This window comes from Berghia stephanieae, unplaced genomic scaffold, assembly GCF_034508935.2.
Source record: "Berghia stephanieae isolate SIO BIC M18660-M18661 unplaced genomic scaffold, UCSD_Bste_1.3 scaffold111, whole genome shotgun sequence".
NCBI classification, from domain to species: domain Eukaryota; kingdom Metazoa; phylum Mollusca; class Gastropoda; order Nudibranchia; family Aeolidiidae; genus Berghia; species Berghia stephanieae.
In genome coordinates this window covers 15,001-35,208 of record NW_027622080.1, presented here as the reverse complement: position 1 = coordinate 35,208, position 20,208 = coordinate 15,001, and the positions used below count along the sequence as shown (strand labels likewise).

The following is a 20,208-nucleotide window of genomic DNA, read 5'->3' as shown; positions in this document are numbered from 1 at the left end:
GCTCTGCAAGGAATTTACCCAATGGAAACCGTACGGTGCTCTGATTGGCTAACCAAACCAGCGGCCTCGATGAGAAAAATATCGGCCATTTTGCTGTTGGCTGGGAATCGCGTTACTATAGTAAACAAGCGCTGATCGGCCGTTCATGAAAACCAGTTGCTGCTCGCTCGTTTAACTCAAAATTATTCAAAACGATCTGTCTAAAATGATATAAATGTGACTTCTTAAGGTTTTCTTCACGGTCAAAACCACACAACATTCTATTAATGATTACGTCCGGCAAAAAGGAATATTGACAGGTCGACCGAGAGGTGAACTCATCAAACGACAAACATCAATGCGAAGGATAGAGAGAGAGTCAAACTATTGTTTGTCTTGCCCTGTTCTATATAGAGAAAAGGATAAATAGTATAGCCTCATGTGTGAGTGGTTGTGTGTCATAGTCATGTTTTTTAATTGTTTCTGTTGTCTATGTGTGTAGTGATGACGATCACATTCACTCCATCAGCGCGACGAAACTGCCCCCCCCCCCCCCCCTTTTTTTTTTTTTTTTCACATACACGTAATTCACATGAGTAGAGTTGGACTCGATAGTTCAGTGGTTTAGCATTACAGTTAGAATTATCGTTTACCGGCATTAAAAGCTATTTTAGAGGGGAAATTCCACATTTTACTGCTGCTGCTGCTGCTACTACTACTACTACTACTACTACTACTACACTACTACTACTACTACTACTACTACTACTACTACTACTACTAACTAACTACTAAAGTTATTGAGAGAAAAATCTTTATTTAGAATCCTTGAGCACAGGCGAGCCGCTGTGTGTGTGTGTGTGTGTGTGTGTGTGTGTGTGTGTGTGTGTGTGAGACGTGGCTGTAGTCTAATTTTATCAGAATTAGGAGGCCAAGGAGTTATCTCTTTGGATATTAAGTAGGATTATATTTTTTTCCGTATTAATATTAGTGTAGTGGAAATTACAATGAGATCGTATTAAAAACAAAAGACTAAGAATAACATCAGATCGAGATGATTCTGATAGCAAAAAAGTAGGCTATATATGTGACATATTTAAATTCAGTCACCAAGCATGATAAAAACAAACAAAAAATCAACACAAATAATTTTAACCCTCTCCAGGCAAAAATTTGACGGTAGCATTTAAATATTTTTTAGTCGACTAAAACATAGTTTACTTTACTAAGAACATGCACATTTTTATGTTGATAGGGTTGACTGGTTGAAGATATTGTAATCCTGGATTAGGTCAAAAGAACAAAAGCAGAAGTAAAATAATCAATTTAAAAAACAAAAACAAAAAAAAACTGTCAACTTGGAACAAAACAGCACCAATGTCTAACTCTGGGACTAACCTTTAGATAACAAGTTGTTGGTGATGTTTTCTGGTCAAGTCTTTACAGGTGTTTAAAGAGTATTGTCTTAGTATGCTTTTGACGAACTGAGCATGTGTTGTTGAATATGTGTCTGTCTGTAAATAGTTTGCCGTGGTGATACAACATTGTTCTACAAAATATGGAACAAGCTTCTTTAATAATCTGTGTTACATGATTGTCCTCACTTTCAAAATGACTTTCCATGGCATGCTTATCTAAATCTGTAAAAATTGATGGCCCTAATCTTTCTGTTACTTTTATTATCACTTTACTTATTGTTGTGCTATTGACTGCTCTCAAAGGTCCCTCCTTGTGTGTAGTTAGAATTTCTCTCAAACAAAGGTCAGCTGCTGTAATAACTTTATAAAAATCTTCAGATGGATATAATAATCCCCCCCTGTCTTTTCTTTCGGTAAAACTAGATGATGATGGTTTGCTTGAATCAGGATTGTCTAATGAGGCTAAAAATTCTGAACAAACAGAACATTTGATTTTGTCTCGTAATTTCCTTGCGATAAATCCAGACATATAATACAAAACATCTGAATGGTACTCTGAGGGCTGGCAAAGGGTTTTCGTAAAGATCATAGTTTTTCTGTCCAATTCAGGTTGAAAAGAGTTTGTCGAATTGTCAACAGTAAAAGATGAATTTTCTTGGAAAAGCTTATTTTCGGGGGCAGGTAAGCAATTAGCATTTTTGGAACTCAGCACACCATTCTTCATCAAAAGAGACCTGAGGGCATATTTAAATTGAAGGACATTCGGGTTATTATTCCAGCCACCTCTTCTTCGTATCCTTGAAAACAATGTCTCCAAATGATCTTGAGAGAGTCTGTAAGTAAGTATGTATTTGTAGTTATTGGCCAAAAGTCGCCGAGATATCAATTCTATGGATGTCAGTGTTGCCAAAAATCCAATAAATCCAGTTTTCCTCTTTGATTGTAGTATTGGCTTGTTAGTATTGTCACATAAAGATGATATATAATTTCTGGCAAAATGAATAAACTCTAATTTTTCCTCAAGATTTTCCTTTGTAATAGGGCTTTTAAATCCTTTTGTACAGAAACTACTGCTGTTGCATAAATCAAACAATTTATCAAATATACGAATAAATTTACAAGTCGCTTCACTTCCAGCAAATTCAGGCAACTTCAAGTCATCCCGAAGAAACATAATGGCAGAAGCAACAGAAGAGCTTAAAGTTTGGGCAGCAAGAGAAACTTTCATTTTATTTTTCACATAATCAATATGTCTTCCTTTTAGCTTGTTGGCAAGGTTTAAATTACTTTCCAGCTGCAGCTTGTGAAGTGCAACAATATAAGACCAATCAATTCTCTCCTCTCCACGGCGCAAACATTTCAGGTCACCCAATGCATTTCTAACATTTTTTAACAAATGACAGGCATCAAAAATAAAGGGAATGGTTTTAGATGAATCCAAGGGGTGAGGAAACTCAGGATCAATGACATCTGAACTTATAGCGCATCCAATAGCAGTTGCAGTCGCTTGGTTAACATAAGCTCCATCACACACAACCCCTTGAACAGAGAAGCCTGCCTCAGACAGCCAAACTATCCCATCATTAATAATCCGTGCTTGCTGGGCTGCACTAATCTTATCAACAAGAAAATAGCCAATAGGGTGCTTAAAATATCGCTTTTGTCCAACGATGAGAAGAGTAAGACTTTCTGAAGCTAATGTGTCTGGTGATGCAACTTGAAGATGACCATGGTTCACATAGCCAGCATAGGTCTGGGATGCAGGGTCAAACACAACTTGCTTCCGAATAGACATCGAATCAAACATAAGACAAACATCCTTCATCAAATCATCCTTTTTAAGTTGAGCTTGCAAGGTATTAAAAACATCTGTAATAAATCCTGGGGAGACATTGTGGGATGCAGACCACCTACGAATGGTATCCGCATGAGGCAAATGCAAATACTTTCTCACATAATTATAAGCCTGAACACTATAGAAGTGCAAGGAAACAGCAAAGGATTTTAATTCATCAGAAAAACGCATATTATTTTTGGACATATGGGCAGCTTTTAATTCATTTTCAATTAAAGTGAGGGTTTCCGCAGCAAAATTTTCTTTTAGGATGTCAACATTTTCTTCTTTCAACAACTTTTTCTTCTTCAAATCTTCCAAAAGGGATGAAATTTTTACATCTCGACGGGCCAACTTCTTCCTCATGCTACTGAGTTGTTGTTTTTGATGAAGCATCTTTTCTTGGCAAACAAGCAACTTATTTTGGGTCTCTTCTAAGTGGCTTTCAACTGAAGAATAGGCATAATTATGTTCATCAACTTTAGGGGTCTTACTGGGTGTAGCATCTTCAAATGGAGAATTGGGAGAAGCTCGTTTTCGAGGGGATGATCTTGTCTTTTTAATGGCAGGAGACTGTTTATGTTGGGGATAATTTGGAAATACAGATGGGACAGCATTCTCTCTCAATTTTTTTTGGTCTAAACCGAGATAATAATCTTCTAATAAAAAATGGACACTACAGACCCTATCATTTTTTGTAGGTCTCCACTCTGACCCATCTACATTCTTCCTGCTGATTTTAGTAATCCACTTGGACAACAACTCAGGCTTCTTCCATGGAAAGCTGAAAATAAGTGAGGCATTCTAACTAGGACTATCTTGACAATTGGTGTACTATAGTGAAAAACAATCTATCCAGTTGAATTATTTTCTATTGGCAAGGGAAAGACTCCATGAAAAAAAAAGCAATTAGACGTCTAGTACTATACTTATATATTTGTCTTTATCTAGGTCTTCCTGTCAATATACTTATATACTTGTTGATATTCATCTCGGTTCATGTATCTCAAGTTTTGAAAAATAACCACACTACTCTTACACGCCTAGAGTGGAGTGCTTATACTTTGGCCTTTGCAGTTAATTGCAATCGCAAGCTCTCCTCCTCAATTCGAAAACGCATTATAGTTATAGGTTATTATAATACATGATTACACACATTCTCTAACTTCATTTTTACCTCAGGGGAATAGTTCAGATCAGTATGTAGATTTATTTATAAAAATACTTGGGAGACCTTCCATTCTTGCTCTAGTACTTAACCTTTGTCCATGGATTGTCACAATTTGGCCACTGATAGTGAAAAAATTTGTTTCGATCTATGCCAGTTTCACAATACAGTTGTATAATAAAAATAAAAAAAGCACATAACTCTTTTGTTAAGACTAATTCGCCCCTTCATTCATATGTTTGTATTAATATGTTTTAATCATGAAGATGTACACAATTCGATTGGGATCAGGATTTCCTGCTTTCGTCAAATTATATCTCTATGATGACGTCGATGTTTTCCTTGAGGGCCACGTGGAGCTATAAACTAGCCAACTTGATTGTTGTTCTGTAGGATTAGGCTGAAGAATGAAAGAAAACATTGATCTTGAATCATTCCATCTCCTTGAGGTCCACGTGGAACTATAAACTAGCCAACTTGATTGTTGTTCTGTAGGATTAGGCTGAAGAATGAATGAAAACATTGATCTTGAATCATTCCATCTCCTTGAGGTCCACGTGGAACTATAAACTAGCCAACTTGATTGTTGTTCTGTAGGATTAGGCTGAAGAATGAATGAAAACATTGATCTTGAATCATTCCATCTCCTTGAGGTCCACGTGGAACTATAAACTAGCCAACTTGATTGTTGTTCTGTAGGATTAGGCTGAAGAATGAAAGAAAACATTGATCTTGAATCATTCCATCTCCTTGAGGTCCACGTGGAACTATAAACTAGCCAACTTGATTTTTGTTCTGTAGGATTAGGCTGAGGAATGAAAGAAAACATTGCCCTTGAATCATTCCATCTCCTTGAGGTCCACGTGGAACTATAAACTAGCCAAATTGATTGTTGTTCTGTAGGATTAGGCTGAAGAATGAAAGAAATTATTGATCTTGAAACAACATCAAACACATTAATATTCAATCCAACTAATATAATTGATGCTAATTAAAAGGGCCATTAGATAAGTTGGCCTGGGATTTTTAAAATGTAAACATTGCTCTTGAATAAAGCCTTCATACATTGTAAAAAAAAAATTATTAAATAATTCTTTTTTTAAAAGTGTCCCATCACTCGGGCATTTAAGGTTTGGGAATCGCTATCTCGCTGGTCGCGCTATTGCCAAATTCATTTGCACACACACACACACACACACACACACACACACACACACACACACCTACACACTTTATTTTATACCTAACCCATTTTTGTTGTTAGTGGCTCAAAAGATTCGTCCCGATCTATGTTGTGATCGGTCTTCCTCTGAAAAGGTTCCCGTGTTTTTGGAAGTATCCCGACATGGCTTGGTTTGCTGGTATGTTTTTGTCCCTGCGTAGTATGTGACCGAAAAGTTGCCATCGTTGTTGTAAAATGTCAAGGGAGATTGGTCTTTCTTTTGTGATCTTATAGAGTGATTCATTTGAGATCTTTTTGGGGTATTTGATGTCCAGTACCCTTCTTAGCTGTGTGCGATGGAAGGCATCCAGATGTTCTTCTTCGGATTTTGTCAACGCCCAAGTGCCGCAGTTATACAGAAGTACCGGTTTTACAAGAGCATGGTACAGTTTCAGTTTGGTTTTTCTCTTTATTTTGTCACCTCTAATCCATACATTGGTGAGTTTACTGAGTGCGGCGTTTGATAGCTGTTTTCTTCTTTGTACATTTCCTACCAGGTATTTTATAAATTGTTGCCATCCCCACAGTGTTCTATACGCTTAAAAAACGACAATCCTACTTAAAATAGGTTATACCTCAACACAATCCATATATTTTGAAGTTAGAGCAGAAGTGAAAATGACTGGTCACAAACAGGAGGAAATTTCTCAGAGCACCATAGAATTAAACGAATGAGAATACGTACGGAGTCTAAAAAGTGTCCACCAATGAAAGCATTTAGCGCCATTTTGTTGTTGGCTGAGAATGTAAACATTACCATTCATTCGGTATCTAATGTCATCATAACGACACAACAAACACCACAACAATATTAAAATTCACAATAAAATGGTTCAGAACTGCTGCGTATATTTATGCCACAATAAAGCTGTCAAAGGCACATCATTGTCGTTTCACAGGTAAGAGAAATAAATCAATTCTAATTGTATTTTGGGCTACTGACGACTGCGACGGAGACTGATAATGTTCTAGGATCTAGATAGATTTAGATATAGAGTCTATATCTCATAAGTATTTGGGAGACCTTCCATAAGCTACTACATCCCAAGTATTCTTGTTCTAGTAGGGGGTTTGGGAGGGGGAAAACTTTTTATTTTTTTTTTAAGTTTCCCCCCTCCCAAACCCCCTAGTACTAGAGTCTCTCCTCCTCCCCCCCCCCCTCTCTCTCTCTCTCTCTCTCTCTCTCTCTCTCTCTCTCTCTCTCTCTCTCTCTCTCTCTCTCTCTCTCTCTCTTTCTTTCTTTCGCAACCACATTAAATCATCTGGTATATAGAGATGATATATTAGAACAAAGCAATGGTGGTTGGCTTAGTTTAATCTTTTTCCTTTTTACCTTTTGACTATGGCTTTAAATTTGAGAGATTCTTGGGTTGTATTTATAAGCTGACTAACTACTAGGTTTCTTTGCTTGTGTTTGATCGATAGACTGAGAAATGTTCCTCCTTTTTGACAATTGCTATTATCATCACTGAATAAAAAAAACACTCACCAAAACCACTACATCAACATCTCTACCAACACTACTATTACAATCACCACCACAACATCATCCCTACCACCGCTACTACTACAAATAGCACCACATCATCCCTACCACCACTACTACTACAACTACCACCACATCATCAACCCTACTACCACTACTACAACCACCATCATATCATCATCCCCACCACCACTACTACTACAAATAGCACCACATCATCCCTACCACCACCACTACTATTACAACCATCATCCCTACCACCACCACTATTACAACCGTCATCCCTACCACCACTACTATTACAACCATCATCCCTACCACCACTACTATTACAACCATCATCCCTACCACCACTACTCCTACAACACTACCATACTACCACCACCATCATATCATCATCCCTACCACCACTCCTACTACAACCACCACCACATCATCCTTACCACCACTACTATTACAACCATCATCCCTACCACCACTACTATTACAACCATCATCCCTACCACCACTACTACTACAACTACCACCACATCATCAACCCTACTACCACTACTACAACCACCATCATATCATCATCCCTACCACCACTACTACTACAACCACCACCACATCATCCTTACCACCACTACTATTACAACCATCATCCCTACCACCACTACTATTACAACCATCATCCCTACCACCACTACTACTACAACTACCACCACATCATCAACCCTACTACCACTACTACAACCACCATCATATCATCATCCCTACCACCACTACTACTACAACCACCACCAAACCATCATCCCTACCACCACTACTACTACAACCACCACAACACCATCATCCCTACCACCACTACTACTACAACCACCACCAAACACCATCATCCCTACCACCACTACTACTACAACCACCACAACATCATCATCCCTACCACCACTACTACTACAACCACCACCACAACACCATCATCCCTACCACCACAACTACTATAAACCACCACAACATAATCCCTACCACCACTACTACTACAACCACCACCAAACCATCATCCTACCACCACTACTATTACAACCACCACAACATCATCCCTACCACCACTACTACTACAACCACCACCAAACCATCATCCCTACCACCACTACTATTACAACCACCACAACATCATCCCTACCACCACCACTACTACAACCACCACCAAACCATCATCCCTACCACCACTACTATTACAACCACCACAACATCATCCCTACCACCACTACTACTACAACTACCACCACATCATCATTCCTACCACAGCTACTACAACCACCACCACACAATCATCCATACTACTACTAGAATCACTACCACATCATCCCTACCACTGCTATTACTACAACCACCACCACATCATCATCCCTTCCACTGTTATTACTACAACCACCATCATCCCTGCTACAACCACCAAATGTTGTAATTACACTTTCAACTTTTGAAATTCCACCGAGTCGTGTTAGAAATTGCTGCGAGACAAATTTTGGATCGCATCTCAGTAAATTTTAGTGAAATTCAAATTTATAGGTTATGGTCGCATGGATGGGTCATGATCTTCAAGATGAAAAATTTCCTCCTTTTTTGTGACCAGTCATTCTCACCCCTGTAGAATGCTTAATCATTTGGGGCCTTGCTGACTATCTAGCTGATGAATATAAATAATATAATCCCTTTTTTTATCATTTTTTAGAATATCACCATTTTATCTAGTAAATACGGATAAAACCGAAACCAATCTTTCCTGTAGCTTGTAAAAATATATAATTCAAATCTAAATATAACTTCCCACTACTTATTTGGATATTCCTCGGCTTGGTCATGAAGAAACTTGAAAACTGGCATATATCTGTGCAGCTATGTGGTCTTGTGGTATGACACTTGCTTTTGGATCAGAAGGTCCTGGGCTCAAGCCTTGCTTGACGCATATTTGAGTCCTTGGAAAAGGCTCTTTACTCACATTCTCTCACTGTACTCAGGTGTATAATAGTACCTGACCATTAACAGTGTTGTCTGTCAGAAAAAAAATTGTAATGCCGCCTCACAGCAGACTTCATGTCTCATTCTACATGTTAGGTGTTGCTGTTGACCAGGGACCCTTTGTAAAGCGCTTTGAGCATGTGTAGTGGATATTGCGCAAAAGAAAAGCTCAAGTTTTTTGGGGGTTTTTTTTTATCCATTGAGAAATGTGTCTTTATTGAAGCAGCATTGCAAAGCGAAGATTCATGTTTCGTCCTACATGTGTTGAGTGTTGCTGTTGGTCAGGGACCTTTTGTAAAGCGCTTTGAGCACATTTAGTGGATATTGCACTATATTTAAGCAAGTTATTTTTTAAAAATGTTAAAATATGTTCTGTAATGGGTACCTTCCACTACAGGAAGCCAATGGAACTGAATAAGCAGTAGTTTCACTTCATCATGTTTCTTTTCCTTCATGATGAAATATGCTGCATTGTTCTGGATACCTTGTAGAAATCAAAAAAAAAAAAAATTTCTAATTTTTCGAAAAGCAGAGAATTACAGTAGTTGAGATTAAATTTTGAAAAGGTTACAAGATGCTCCCGTATGGTTAGATTACGAATATTGCTTACTTTTAAACTGGAACATCAGAGTTCTTGACCCAGTAGAAAAATATTGGAATCGAACTTTGGATTTAGATAGAAATAGAAATTAATACAGTGTAACCAGGAAATCAAGAACAAATCAGGACAGGGCCTATTTGTTTGAGATTTCTGTGTTGAATATTTTACAAAAAAATGTGTCAATGTGGATGGTTTCAGTAAGGTTTCATTATAATGCAATGCAGGGTTAGTTTGTCTTGTCTTGTCTCATTCAATAATGGAAGCGGAATATGGCTCTATAATAATAAGAACAAAATCAACACGTTGCATTGTTGATTACATGCTCAGCATGTCCGCATCATTACCTAAGAATCTGGTACTTAATCACTATCACTCTTCATTTATCTCCCTCACGCCTCTCCTGCCCTCCACATTCCTAATCATTAAAAAAATATTTGGCATTATAGTAACAGCCTCAGGCCATCACTGCCTCACTCGTCCCCCTCAGGTAATGGAAAAAATTAGAATTATAGTGAGCTTGAGCTTTTATATAGCGCAGTATCCACTAAATGTGCTCAAAGCGCTTTACAAGGGGTCCTGATCAACAGTTAGACGTAATGTGTAGAACAAGACATGACGCTTTTTAGGCGACGTTACATTTTTTTCTGACACAGACAACTCTGTTAACGACCAGGTACTCATTTTGCACCTGAGTACGGTGAGAGAATGTGAGTAAAGAACCTTTTCCAAGGACGCAACGATGCGCCGAAAAAGGCTCGACCCCAGGACCTTCCGGTCCGAAATCGAGTGTCATACCACAAGACCACATAGCCACACATAGTGAGGCGTAATAGGTGTGAGAAACTGGTCAGACATGTTTCACATACCCCCTCCATGTACGCAACTCACTACATACTAAATACCACATGGTAGCACGTCCGACCAATAATCAGAAGGCTTGAGGTTTGATTTCCGATCAATGCAGGATAATTTTCTTTCTTTTTTTTTTTGACGTTTATTTTCTTCTTGTATTTATTTTTCCACTTTGTTTGACACTGTGTCATATTACACATATTATATTTTCCTTGCTGATTACTGATACTAACCCTTGTTCCCTCTTTCTTCTTTTTTTGTCTTTCCTTTTTTTTTTTTCTTTTTTTTTTCTTGTTAATGGAAAAGTTTTTTAAGAACCAAACTTTATTGCAGCCAAGTTTTACCTCTCTGCTTCTTTTTTTTTTTTTTTTTTTCTCCAGTTTGCCATTCATAATCGACACAGAAATGCAAAGACTGTCGGAAGAAGTCAAGTCTTTGATAAGGACTGGCGTGGCTCTACCCAGTGTGACTCAAGTTGTCGAGGAATTGCTGTTGAATTCTGTTGATGCTGGTGCTTCAAACATCGCTGTCAGAGTAGATCTGTCTTGTTTTAAGATTCAGGTTGTCGATAACGGGCACGGTATTACGGAGGATCAGTTTGAATTGGTTGGAGAGAGGTAAAGAAATATGATAAGAAATATTACATTTACAACCATTGGTTTAAAACACGACAACACTACCAAGCGACAACAATGGGCATATAATAGTAAATAACAGGAGGTCCAAATATCTCGGTAGAGAATGCCCTCGCCAAGGGACTGAGATCGATTCTGGGTTAAGTCAAGATTTTTATTCTGACCCCCCCCCCTGTCCACCCAGCAGTGACCGGTAGTTGGGACTGTTAGAAATGGCAGAAAATATATTGTAATATACTAGTGTTCTATCCAAAGGGTAGCAAGCAATTGCTATAATTTGTTTTGTGTCAAAGAAACCAGGATAAACACATCGGCTCCATGGGCCTTATGTTTTTGTTTTTACAGTTCATAGTTTTAACTTACATAATATTTACTTGGTTACGTAATACAGCTTTAAGTGATACACTGTGCCCAGTTGCATGCATTTCCCTGACTCACTCATTCCAGTCATGCCACTAATTGGTTTATTTATTATATCCACAATTCATTTTTAATGTATTTTTTTCATTAATAAGTTTTGATATTAATGCATGTCTTTCTGGTTTTATTTTATTTGATTTTTTTTTATTTTAAAAAATTTAATCTGATAAAACGCTCATGTTGGAAATGTAGGGCTACAACTGGTTTCACCTTATTTATAATTTATTGATCTTCCAGCCTTTTTGGAATTTTTGGTATTGGTGAGTTGATTTTTAAAAAAAGATGAAACAACAGTTAAGGGGAAGCTAGATGGATGTGTATACTTTTGTATGATTTAAGAGTGAAACCATTTGATGAAGAGAAGCTTTGCTCAAAATATTTTCATATATGCTCTTTATATGAGAAAAATTTTCAGACTTTTTTTTATTTTAGCAAAGGGCATCCCTGATTGTTGTAATGTATTTACTGTATGATATTACACACTCTTTTAAAACAGGTATGCAACGAGTAAGTGCCACTCAGCAAAAGATCTGGAATGTCTAAAGCACTATGGATATAGAGGAGAAGCTCTTTCCAGTATTAAAAATACTTCATCCTTTCTTGAAATCACCTCCAGACCCAGAGGATCCAGTATCACATTTTCAAAATGTTTCCATCAAGGGAAGCAAAGCCTTGTCACAAAATTACCCAGTTGTCGACCTTCGGTTGGAACCACAATCCCTGTCCATGATTTATTCTACAACTTGCCTGTAAGGCAAAGCAAAGCAAACTTTGCAATAGAGATGGAGAAAATTAGGTACAGAGTCTTTGGTTTAGCTTTGATATGGCCCAGTATAACTATTAGTCTTCGGAATGATTCATTGGGACAAATACTCTTACAAACTAAAAAATGTAACAGTTCATTAGGAGTTTTCTGCAATTTATTCCCAACGGCGAGGCTGAATGATTTAATGGAAATGGATCTGGAAAGAGATGATCTTTCAATTTGGGGATTTATTAGTAGAGAGAGCCATTCTCAAAAAGATGTTCAATTCGTATACATCAATAAAAGACTCGTCTTAAATTCTTGTATCCACAAATTGGTCAACAGGATTTTAGGCCATTCGTTGATTACAAAAAGAAGAGATCAATCTTTGGGAGACATTTTACCAACTTCAGGAAGTCCATCCAAGAATGTTGACTCTTATGGAGTTTTTTTGTTGAATATTTCTTGTCCATTTAATTTCTATGATATTACCTTTGATCCACAAAAGACTCTTGTTGAATTCAGTAAATATAAGAAACTAAGCGATCTTATTCAGGATGTGATCTACGACCTATTGAGAAGAGAAAACCTTATTTATAATGAATCTTGTACATTAAAATCAAATCCAGAGCAGGCAGAAGAGAGTTCCAATGAGGTACAGCTTACTAGCTCTTTGCAACTTGATGATGAACAATGTGGAAAGATCCGTTGTGTTGGTATTTCGATAAGCGGCCACTCAGATATTTTGTGTTCTAAGCCGGTAAAAAAATGTAGTAAGAACCTTTTGCAATCTTTTGATGATCCAAGCAGCTTACTGAACAAAAATGATAAGAATTTATCCAGAAAGGAGGAAATTGAAAGTGCCTCAGTTTTAGAGTCAACTACTGATAAAAATCAATCAGATGTCTTGAAAAATCAAGTAGATGATATTTCAAGAATGGAGTTCAGCAACAGTGATGAAATAATTGACAACAATCGTGATTGTGATGTCTCAAGCTCTGGTCAACAGAACATTTCTGATGAAATCTCTGCAGAGAAATCTGGAAACAAACACTCAAGACCGGAGATGAAAAATCGTCAATTCAGAAAATCCAATAAGCCAGAGTTGTCCAAGATTGCAATGGATAAATCAGTCAAGTACGTTTCAACATTAAGCTGCCTCAGAGAGTTTTCTGCTCCAAAGAGAGGTCAATGTTCCACTAATATGGACACCAGTGACAGAAACTCTACGACTGTACATAATGTGAAAAACATCAATACTTTAACAGAGGTTAGAAATGCTACAAAACCATCAGAAAATGTCCATAATGTGAGAAGAATCAATACACTGACTGAGCTTAAAAATGCAACAAGACGACCATTTGCCAATGCTGAGGATGTAACAACAACTGATACTTTGATGACTGAACTCAAAAATGCCACAGAATTAACGGCCAATGTTGATGATAATGTGCCAAGAGTAAATACATTAACAGAGCTTAAAAAATTTTCAAAATCATCAGCAAATGGTAAATATATGGCAAATATTAATACATTAACTGAACTTAAAAATGCTACAGCATCAGAAAATCTTGATAATGTGCAAATAATTCACACATTTGCACATGTCAATGATATGCCAAGAATCAATTCTTCAGCACAACCTAAAAACACAACAAAGCCATCAACACGTGGTTATGATGTGCCCAGAATTGACACTCTGAATGAACTTAAGAAAGCCACCCAGTCGTCCATAGATGTAAATACTTTACTTCAAACCCCTAGCAATTGTAATTCTAATGAAAATATGCCCAGTAAAATTGATGTGCTGAACAGTTGGAAACAAAATAGACTGGATGGGGTTCAGGAATCAGCTATTTTGAAGAGATTTTCTGAAACTCACACACCACTAATCAGCTACAGCAGAACCAATGAATTTGATACAGAAACTTCTCATCATGAAAATATTGTGAAGAATTCAAACTCATTTAGTTGTAAGAAAGGCAAGGAAAAAACAGTTCAAAATGATCAGGGTATCACAGGAAAAATTATCGGCACTGATGGAGATAAAAGCAAAGATAAGGTTTTACCTAACTCACCTAATCTAAGGGATGAAATGATGTGTTTTGAAGATACGGAAATACCTGACCTTTTACCAAACAGTTTTATCAATCTTGTAATGGGAAATGTGTCGAATAACAATGATCAAGATTATCCCTCTGCAAATGTTGGTGTAAACCCTGTTTCATGGATTTATGTTCCTAGAGACAATACATCATGTAGAGTTGAAAATGTCTCAACAGAATTTAATGAAAATCATCATAATCATGAAATGTTTTCTTCTAGATCGGATGATGTTGAAACAACAACAAATTCCCATACATCTCAGTCATCGCCAGTTGTTTCTTTTAAATCAAATCATACATCAAATCACAAAATTCAATTGGATTTTCCCACAAGTTCTCATAAAATGCCCGATTCATTTCAGAGTCATACATCGCAGTCACAGATTAGCCCTGGGAATGATTTACAAGACCAGTCAGACAATGTTATGATTAATGAAAATCATGACAGCATTCCTGTATCCCATAATTCCATTTTATCACCAACACACTCAATTATTCCATTTCAAAACAAGCCTGGATTTCCCTGTCCATCATCATCGTCAGGAAGTTTTCAAGAAAGAAATATTTTAAATAATGGAGATGTAGAAATTAAAAAGACTGATGAGAAGCGAGATTCAAAGATGTTGAGTGTTGAAGCGTTTGAAATTGCATCGGAAGTGGTAGCGGCAGGAAAATTTAATTTGAAATCATTGATGGGACAAGAAACAACTAGAGGATTGAATTTTTTACAACTCATTTCTCGAAAGAAGATATCGTCAAATGAGGTTGATAAACAATTCAAATTAAATATTTCACTAACACTCTATCATAATTCAGGTGGGCGGAAAAGAAAATTAGTAGGAAATATTGAATTATCAGCTGGTATTTCTTCGCCAAAGAAATTTCATTGCAGGTTTTTTGAAAATGACTCAGATCTCAGTGATAATAATTTTTTTTTTAATTCAATGATTTTAAAAAAGTTTGTGAGATGCTACATCAACAGGCAAGGGCTTGGTCTTTACAACAAATCTTCAATCCCTACGTCAATATTGGACGTTGACACGAGATCCCCACGTCATGTTTTGGATCCTGCAATGTTTATATCTAATGATTCATTCATAAAATCATCATACAAATCAATTATTGCTTTGAAATTCAATTCAGCTCAAATAAAACACGTATCAAATAGTGACCTTTTTAGTAATTTAGAAAGAAGTAAAGTTAAAGCAGGGAGAGTAATTCAAAAATATGAAGTGGAAAATCTCATAGATGATGAAACATGTGGAAATATTTCACTCTGTCAAGATGGTCGGGTCGAGACAACAATTACAAATGACTCCTTCAATTTTCTTTGCAATCCTATCAGTGGGGGTGAAATCAATTTTAGGACTAGTTTATGTGACCTGGATATGCGTGGGAATGAAGTTGATAATTTTTATGGCAATGTGGATTTAGAAACTGGACAAACTTCTCCAAATAAAAGTACCAAATTGTCAGCTGGAGAGATGCCAACTGTATCAGCCAAGGATTTCTACTCAGGTAAATTTACTTCTTTAAGCCATTGTCTTTGAGTTTCATTATAAAATTTTAGGATTTATGGAGTTTTAGTATTAAATCTATCTATGTGCAGATATTTGCAGATCTGATTACCAGCACAATTTTGATATTTTTTAACATTACATTGTTGAATGGATTATTGGGGACAGTGTGGCTCAACAGTACAGTCTTTTTTTCGTACTCAAAAGGTACTGAGTTCGACTACACACCTCGTTATATGGCCTTGAACAAGTCACCTTACTTTGCAGTGCTGCACTGCGGCTGGCGCCTGGGTTATTCCAGTCTTCACTTGGGATAAACCCTAAACACAAATTTCCCCTTCGTGATTAATAAAGGGAATTATATTTTATTTATTGTATTTTATTACAACAATGAGACCATAAAAATTCACTTCATCAGAAAAATTGTAAGAAAAATAAAGCACAGATCATGGTCTGGTCTGTATTTCTCTTGCAATTCTGATGACGTAAAGTGTTATGACAATTTTTATTATAATAATAATAATAATAATAATAATAATAATAATAATAATAATAATAATAATAATAATAATAATAATATAATAATAATAATAATAATAATAATAATAATAATAATAATAATAATAATAATAATAATAAAATAATAATAATAATAATAATAATAATAATAATAATAATAATAATAATAATAATAATAATACTAATAATAATAATAATAATAATAATTTTTATGACAGGATTTGTTATGGTCTCATTGTTGTTATTGAAATACTCTCAAATAACACAAAATATAATCTATCCAACAATGTAATGTATAAAAGGCCCATAACTGTGCTCAATTGTCAGATCTGCAAATAGATAGATTTAAAACGCAACCCAGCAGCTATTTGTCTTTTTCATTGATATAAAGTCCATTTATGCTTTATAATAATATTTGCTAGGAGCTGTGACATGGGCATAAAACATGGCCAAGATTAAATTGTGTTGTGTAGTTCTAGCTGCGATGGGATGTTAACATCAAGACGCAAAGATGGACACATATCTGCTTTATGTGTGTGTGTGTGTGTGTGTGGGTATATGTGTGTGTGTGTGTATGTGTGGGTATATGTGTTTGTGTGTGTATGTATGGTATATGTGTAAAATAATGTAGAACCTTAAATACCTTTTTTTTTAGAAAACAAACCTTTTTCATTTCCAATATTTATCTTCTGATTTTGTCTTGCCTATCATTTCTTGTTTGTGTATTTGTGTGTATGTATATGTGTGTGTGTGTGTGTGTGTGTATGTGTCTGTGTGTGTGTGTGTGTGTGTGTGTGTATGTGTGTGTGTGTGTGTGTGTGTGTGTGAATCTCACCTACAAAAAAAAAAAATGAATAAATAAAGGGATGTTGAAAATAGTTTTTAATCAGAATTTTTTTCAAAGTTATTTTGACTGTATTAGAATTTAAAATTCGTTTCATCAAATATTCACAGCACCAAGCAAGTGCCTAGAAATTGATCTTTGGAAAAATCCAGTCTTTAAGAAGCATAAATTGGTAAGTTTTGCATGCAATCAAATGCTGAATATGGAATTCTCTGCCTGAAAATATCAGAAAAAATTTGAATTTGACAAAGAATATTGATAAAATCAAAAATATAGGCTTAGGTACGTCCATTTGTCCTCACCACATTCACAGTCACGATCATCTTCGATGCACGGAGTTGTGACTTAATGACAAGACAAGGCAAGGCTGCTATTTCTCAAGTCTTTGAAAAACTTTTTTATTTGGATTTGATCATAAATTTCATATCTTCCAATGCATGAATAAATATTGCTTTATTGTAATTTTTTTAATTGGTGCTTAAATGACTTTAAAGTGTCGCAAGCTCTGTCAAACCCTTAAAAACAAAACCACATTATTGTGATAGGCATCGTCTCGCCTCACTTATTTTATTGATATGTGGTCTTGTGGTACGACACTCGCTTTCGGATTGGAAGGTCCTGGGTTAGAGCCTCGCTCATCGCATAGCTGAGTCCTTGGAAAAGACTCTTTACTCACAATCTCTCACGTACTCAGGTGGCCGTTAACAGTGTTGTCTCTGTCTGAAAATAAAAATTGTAATATCACCTAACAGGCACCATGACTTGTTCTACATGTTTGCTGTTGGCACTTTGAGCAAGTTTGGTGGACATTGCGCTATAAATAAGCTCAGAATGTGTATTTGAAGAAAGGAAAAAAAAAAAAGAATTTTGTATTTCAGCATTTATAAGTACATTTTTGTCATTATTCCAGCCATATCTGCTCAGTCAGCTCTGTCCAAACGAAGGAAGCGTTGCCAAGGCGTGTTATAGTTTTATAAACGGACACGAATTTTCTGGTGGAATGCTTCAAAGTGCCAAGGTGGGTAGACATCTGTTGATAGATTTTGTGATGAAATCTTCAAATAGTGGGGGGAAAAAAGTTCTTCAAAGCCATTAGGCCTATGGAACCAGTGTCCATAATATGAAACGGACAATAGCAATTGCTTGCTATCCTATAGATAGGATGCTAGTCTATTGCAAAGTATTTACTACCAGATCTAACAGATCCAGCTACCCAATGACTGCTGGGTGGACAAAGGGGGGACTTCACCTGGGATCAATCACAGTTCCTTTGTATGTGAAGCAAGTGCTCTAGCAACTGAGCTGTCCGGATCCCCATAGCTTCAAATAATATATCTGTATTTATTACTAGACTATGTATAATCTCTATGAAATAAATTTCAAATTTAGATTATTATATCACGACACTTTTGTTTTTACATATGTTTAGTTGTTCAATGTCCACGGTGCTTGCGACATGTGCAGGCTATTTTAGTGACTCATAATTTTTTAAGAGTATCTGTAGTGTGTAAGATAAAATATATTTTCATTCTGGGTTTTGTAATGTCTACATGAACTTTACCCTCTTTTTAATATTATGTATGTCAGAATAGTTAGCTATCCAACCCAAGTCTTAGTTATGATAATTCAAATGTGTGAAATTGTGTGTGGCTTTGTGGTCTAGTGGTATGACTCTCACCTTTGGATTGGAAGGTCCTTGGTTCGAGTCTTGCTCTAAGCGACACATTGTTGACTCATCGGAAAAGGTTCTTTATTCACATTCTCTCACCATACTCTGGTGAAAAAAGAGCTTTGTCTTTGTCGGAAAAATTGTAATATTGCCAAGCAGGCATCATGTTTTGTACTAGATGTTATGTGTTGCTGTTTGTCAGGGACCCTTTGTTAAGTGCGATGAGCAAGTTTAGTGGATATTGCGCTATATAAAAGCTGCAGTTTTAATAAAAAATTTAACCTAAGTCTTGATAATAATAATAATAATAATATAATAATAATAATAATAATAATAATAATAATAATAATAATAATAATAATAATAATATATAATAATAATATAATAATAATAATAATAATAATAATAATAATAATAATATAATAATAATAATAATAATAATAATAATAATATAATATATAATAATAATAATAATAATAATAATAATAATAATAATAATAATAATAATAATAATAATAATAATAATAATAATTCAAATATATTAAATTCTGTTTAGGTTATTGGCCAAGTTGAGATGAAGTTTATTGCATGCCTCATTGAAAAGCCAAATCTGTCCAGTGGTGAGTTGAAACAAACTTTGATTTAATATCCATAGTAAAGTTCCGGGTTTGAGAGTTTTTGCCAAGATGAGAGCCATTTTAATCAATCACTATCTGAAATGGACAGGAGGCGCTATAACATTTTAAAAATTGTTGTTGTTGGTACCACCAGTGGACTGAAAACACAGCTGTGTATTCAGTCCACTGGAAATAGAAATATTTAAAAAGCACCAATTATCGTCTATACTTACCTTAATCAATAGTGACGACTTTGATACTGAAACTATTATAGGCATCATCAGAAATGGACAGGCATAAAATTTATAGCAATTCAACGGCTTAATAATATCATTTACAGTGTTTTATTTACTCTCAGAAAATCTTGATTGAGAGTTGTTCGAAACTGGGTGCCTGAAATAGATCTCAATTCTGGACACATATTTATCAAACATTGACGAGATTCTTACAATGGCTGCGAGTTAGCCATTGGCCTGGCCAATTTGGCCAAAATTGGCCACACAGAGAATAATGTTTCTACAATTAATTTAAAATTAGCATTTATATCTATTTTAAATTTTTCCTAGTCCTTTA

General features: G+C 35.8%; 1 protein-coding gene across 2 annotated transcripts in view; it reads left to right on the top strand.

Moving 5' to 3' along the window:
• Positions 1–6,342: 6,342 nt before the first annotated feature.
• The window catches only part of LOC144960959 (DNA mismatch repair protein Mlh3-like), a gene marked incomplete at its 3' end in the record, with an annotated part of 24,758 nt that continues 10,892 nt past the window's right edge, over positions 6,343–20,208 (top strand). The window contains 6 exon segments of one of the 2 annotated variants that reach the window (XM_078894328.1): positions 6,343–6,520; positions 10,945–11,181; positions 12,116–15,987; positions 17,460–17,521; positions 18,260–18,367; positions 19,575–19,638. In XM_078894328.1, the coding sequence (XP_078750454.1) occupies positions 6,450–6,520; positions 10,945–11,181; positions 12,116–15,987; positions 17,460–17,521; positions 18,260–18,367; positions 19,575–19,638 (4,414 nt within the window). 2 annotated transcript variants of the gene reach the window in all.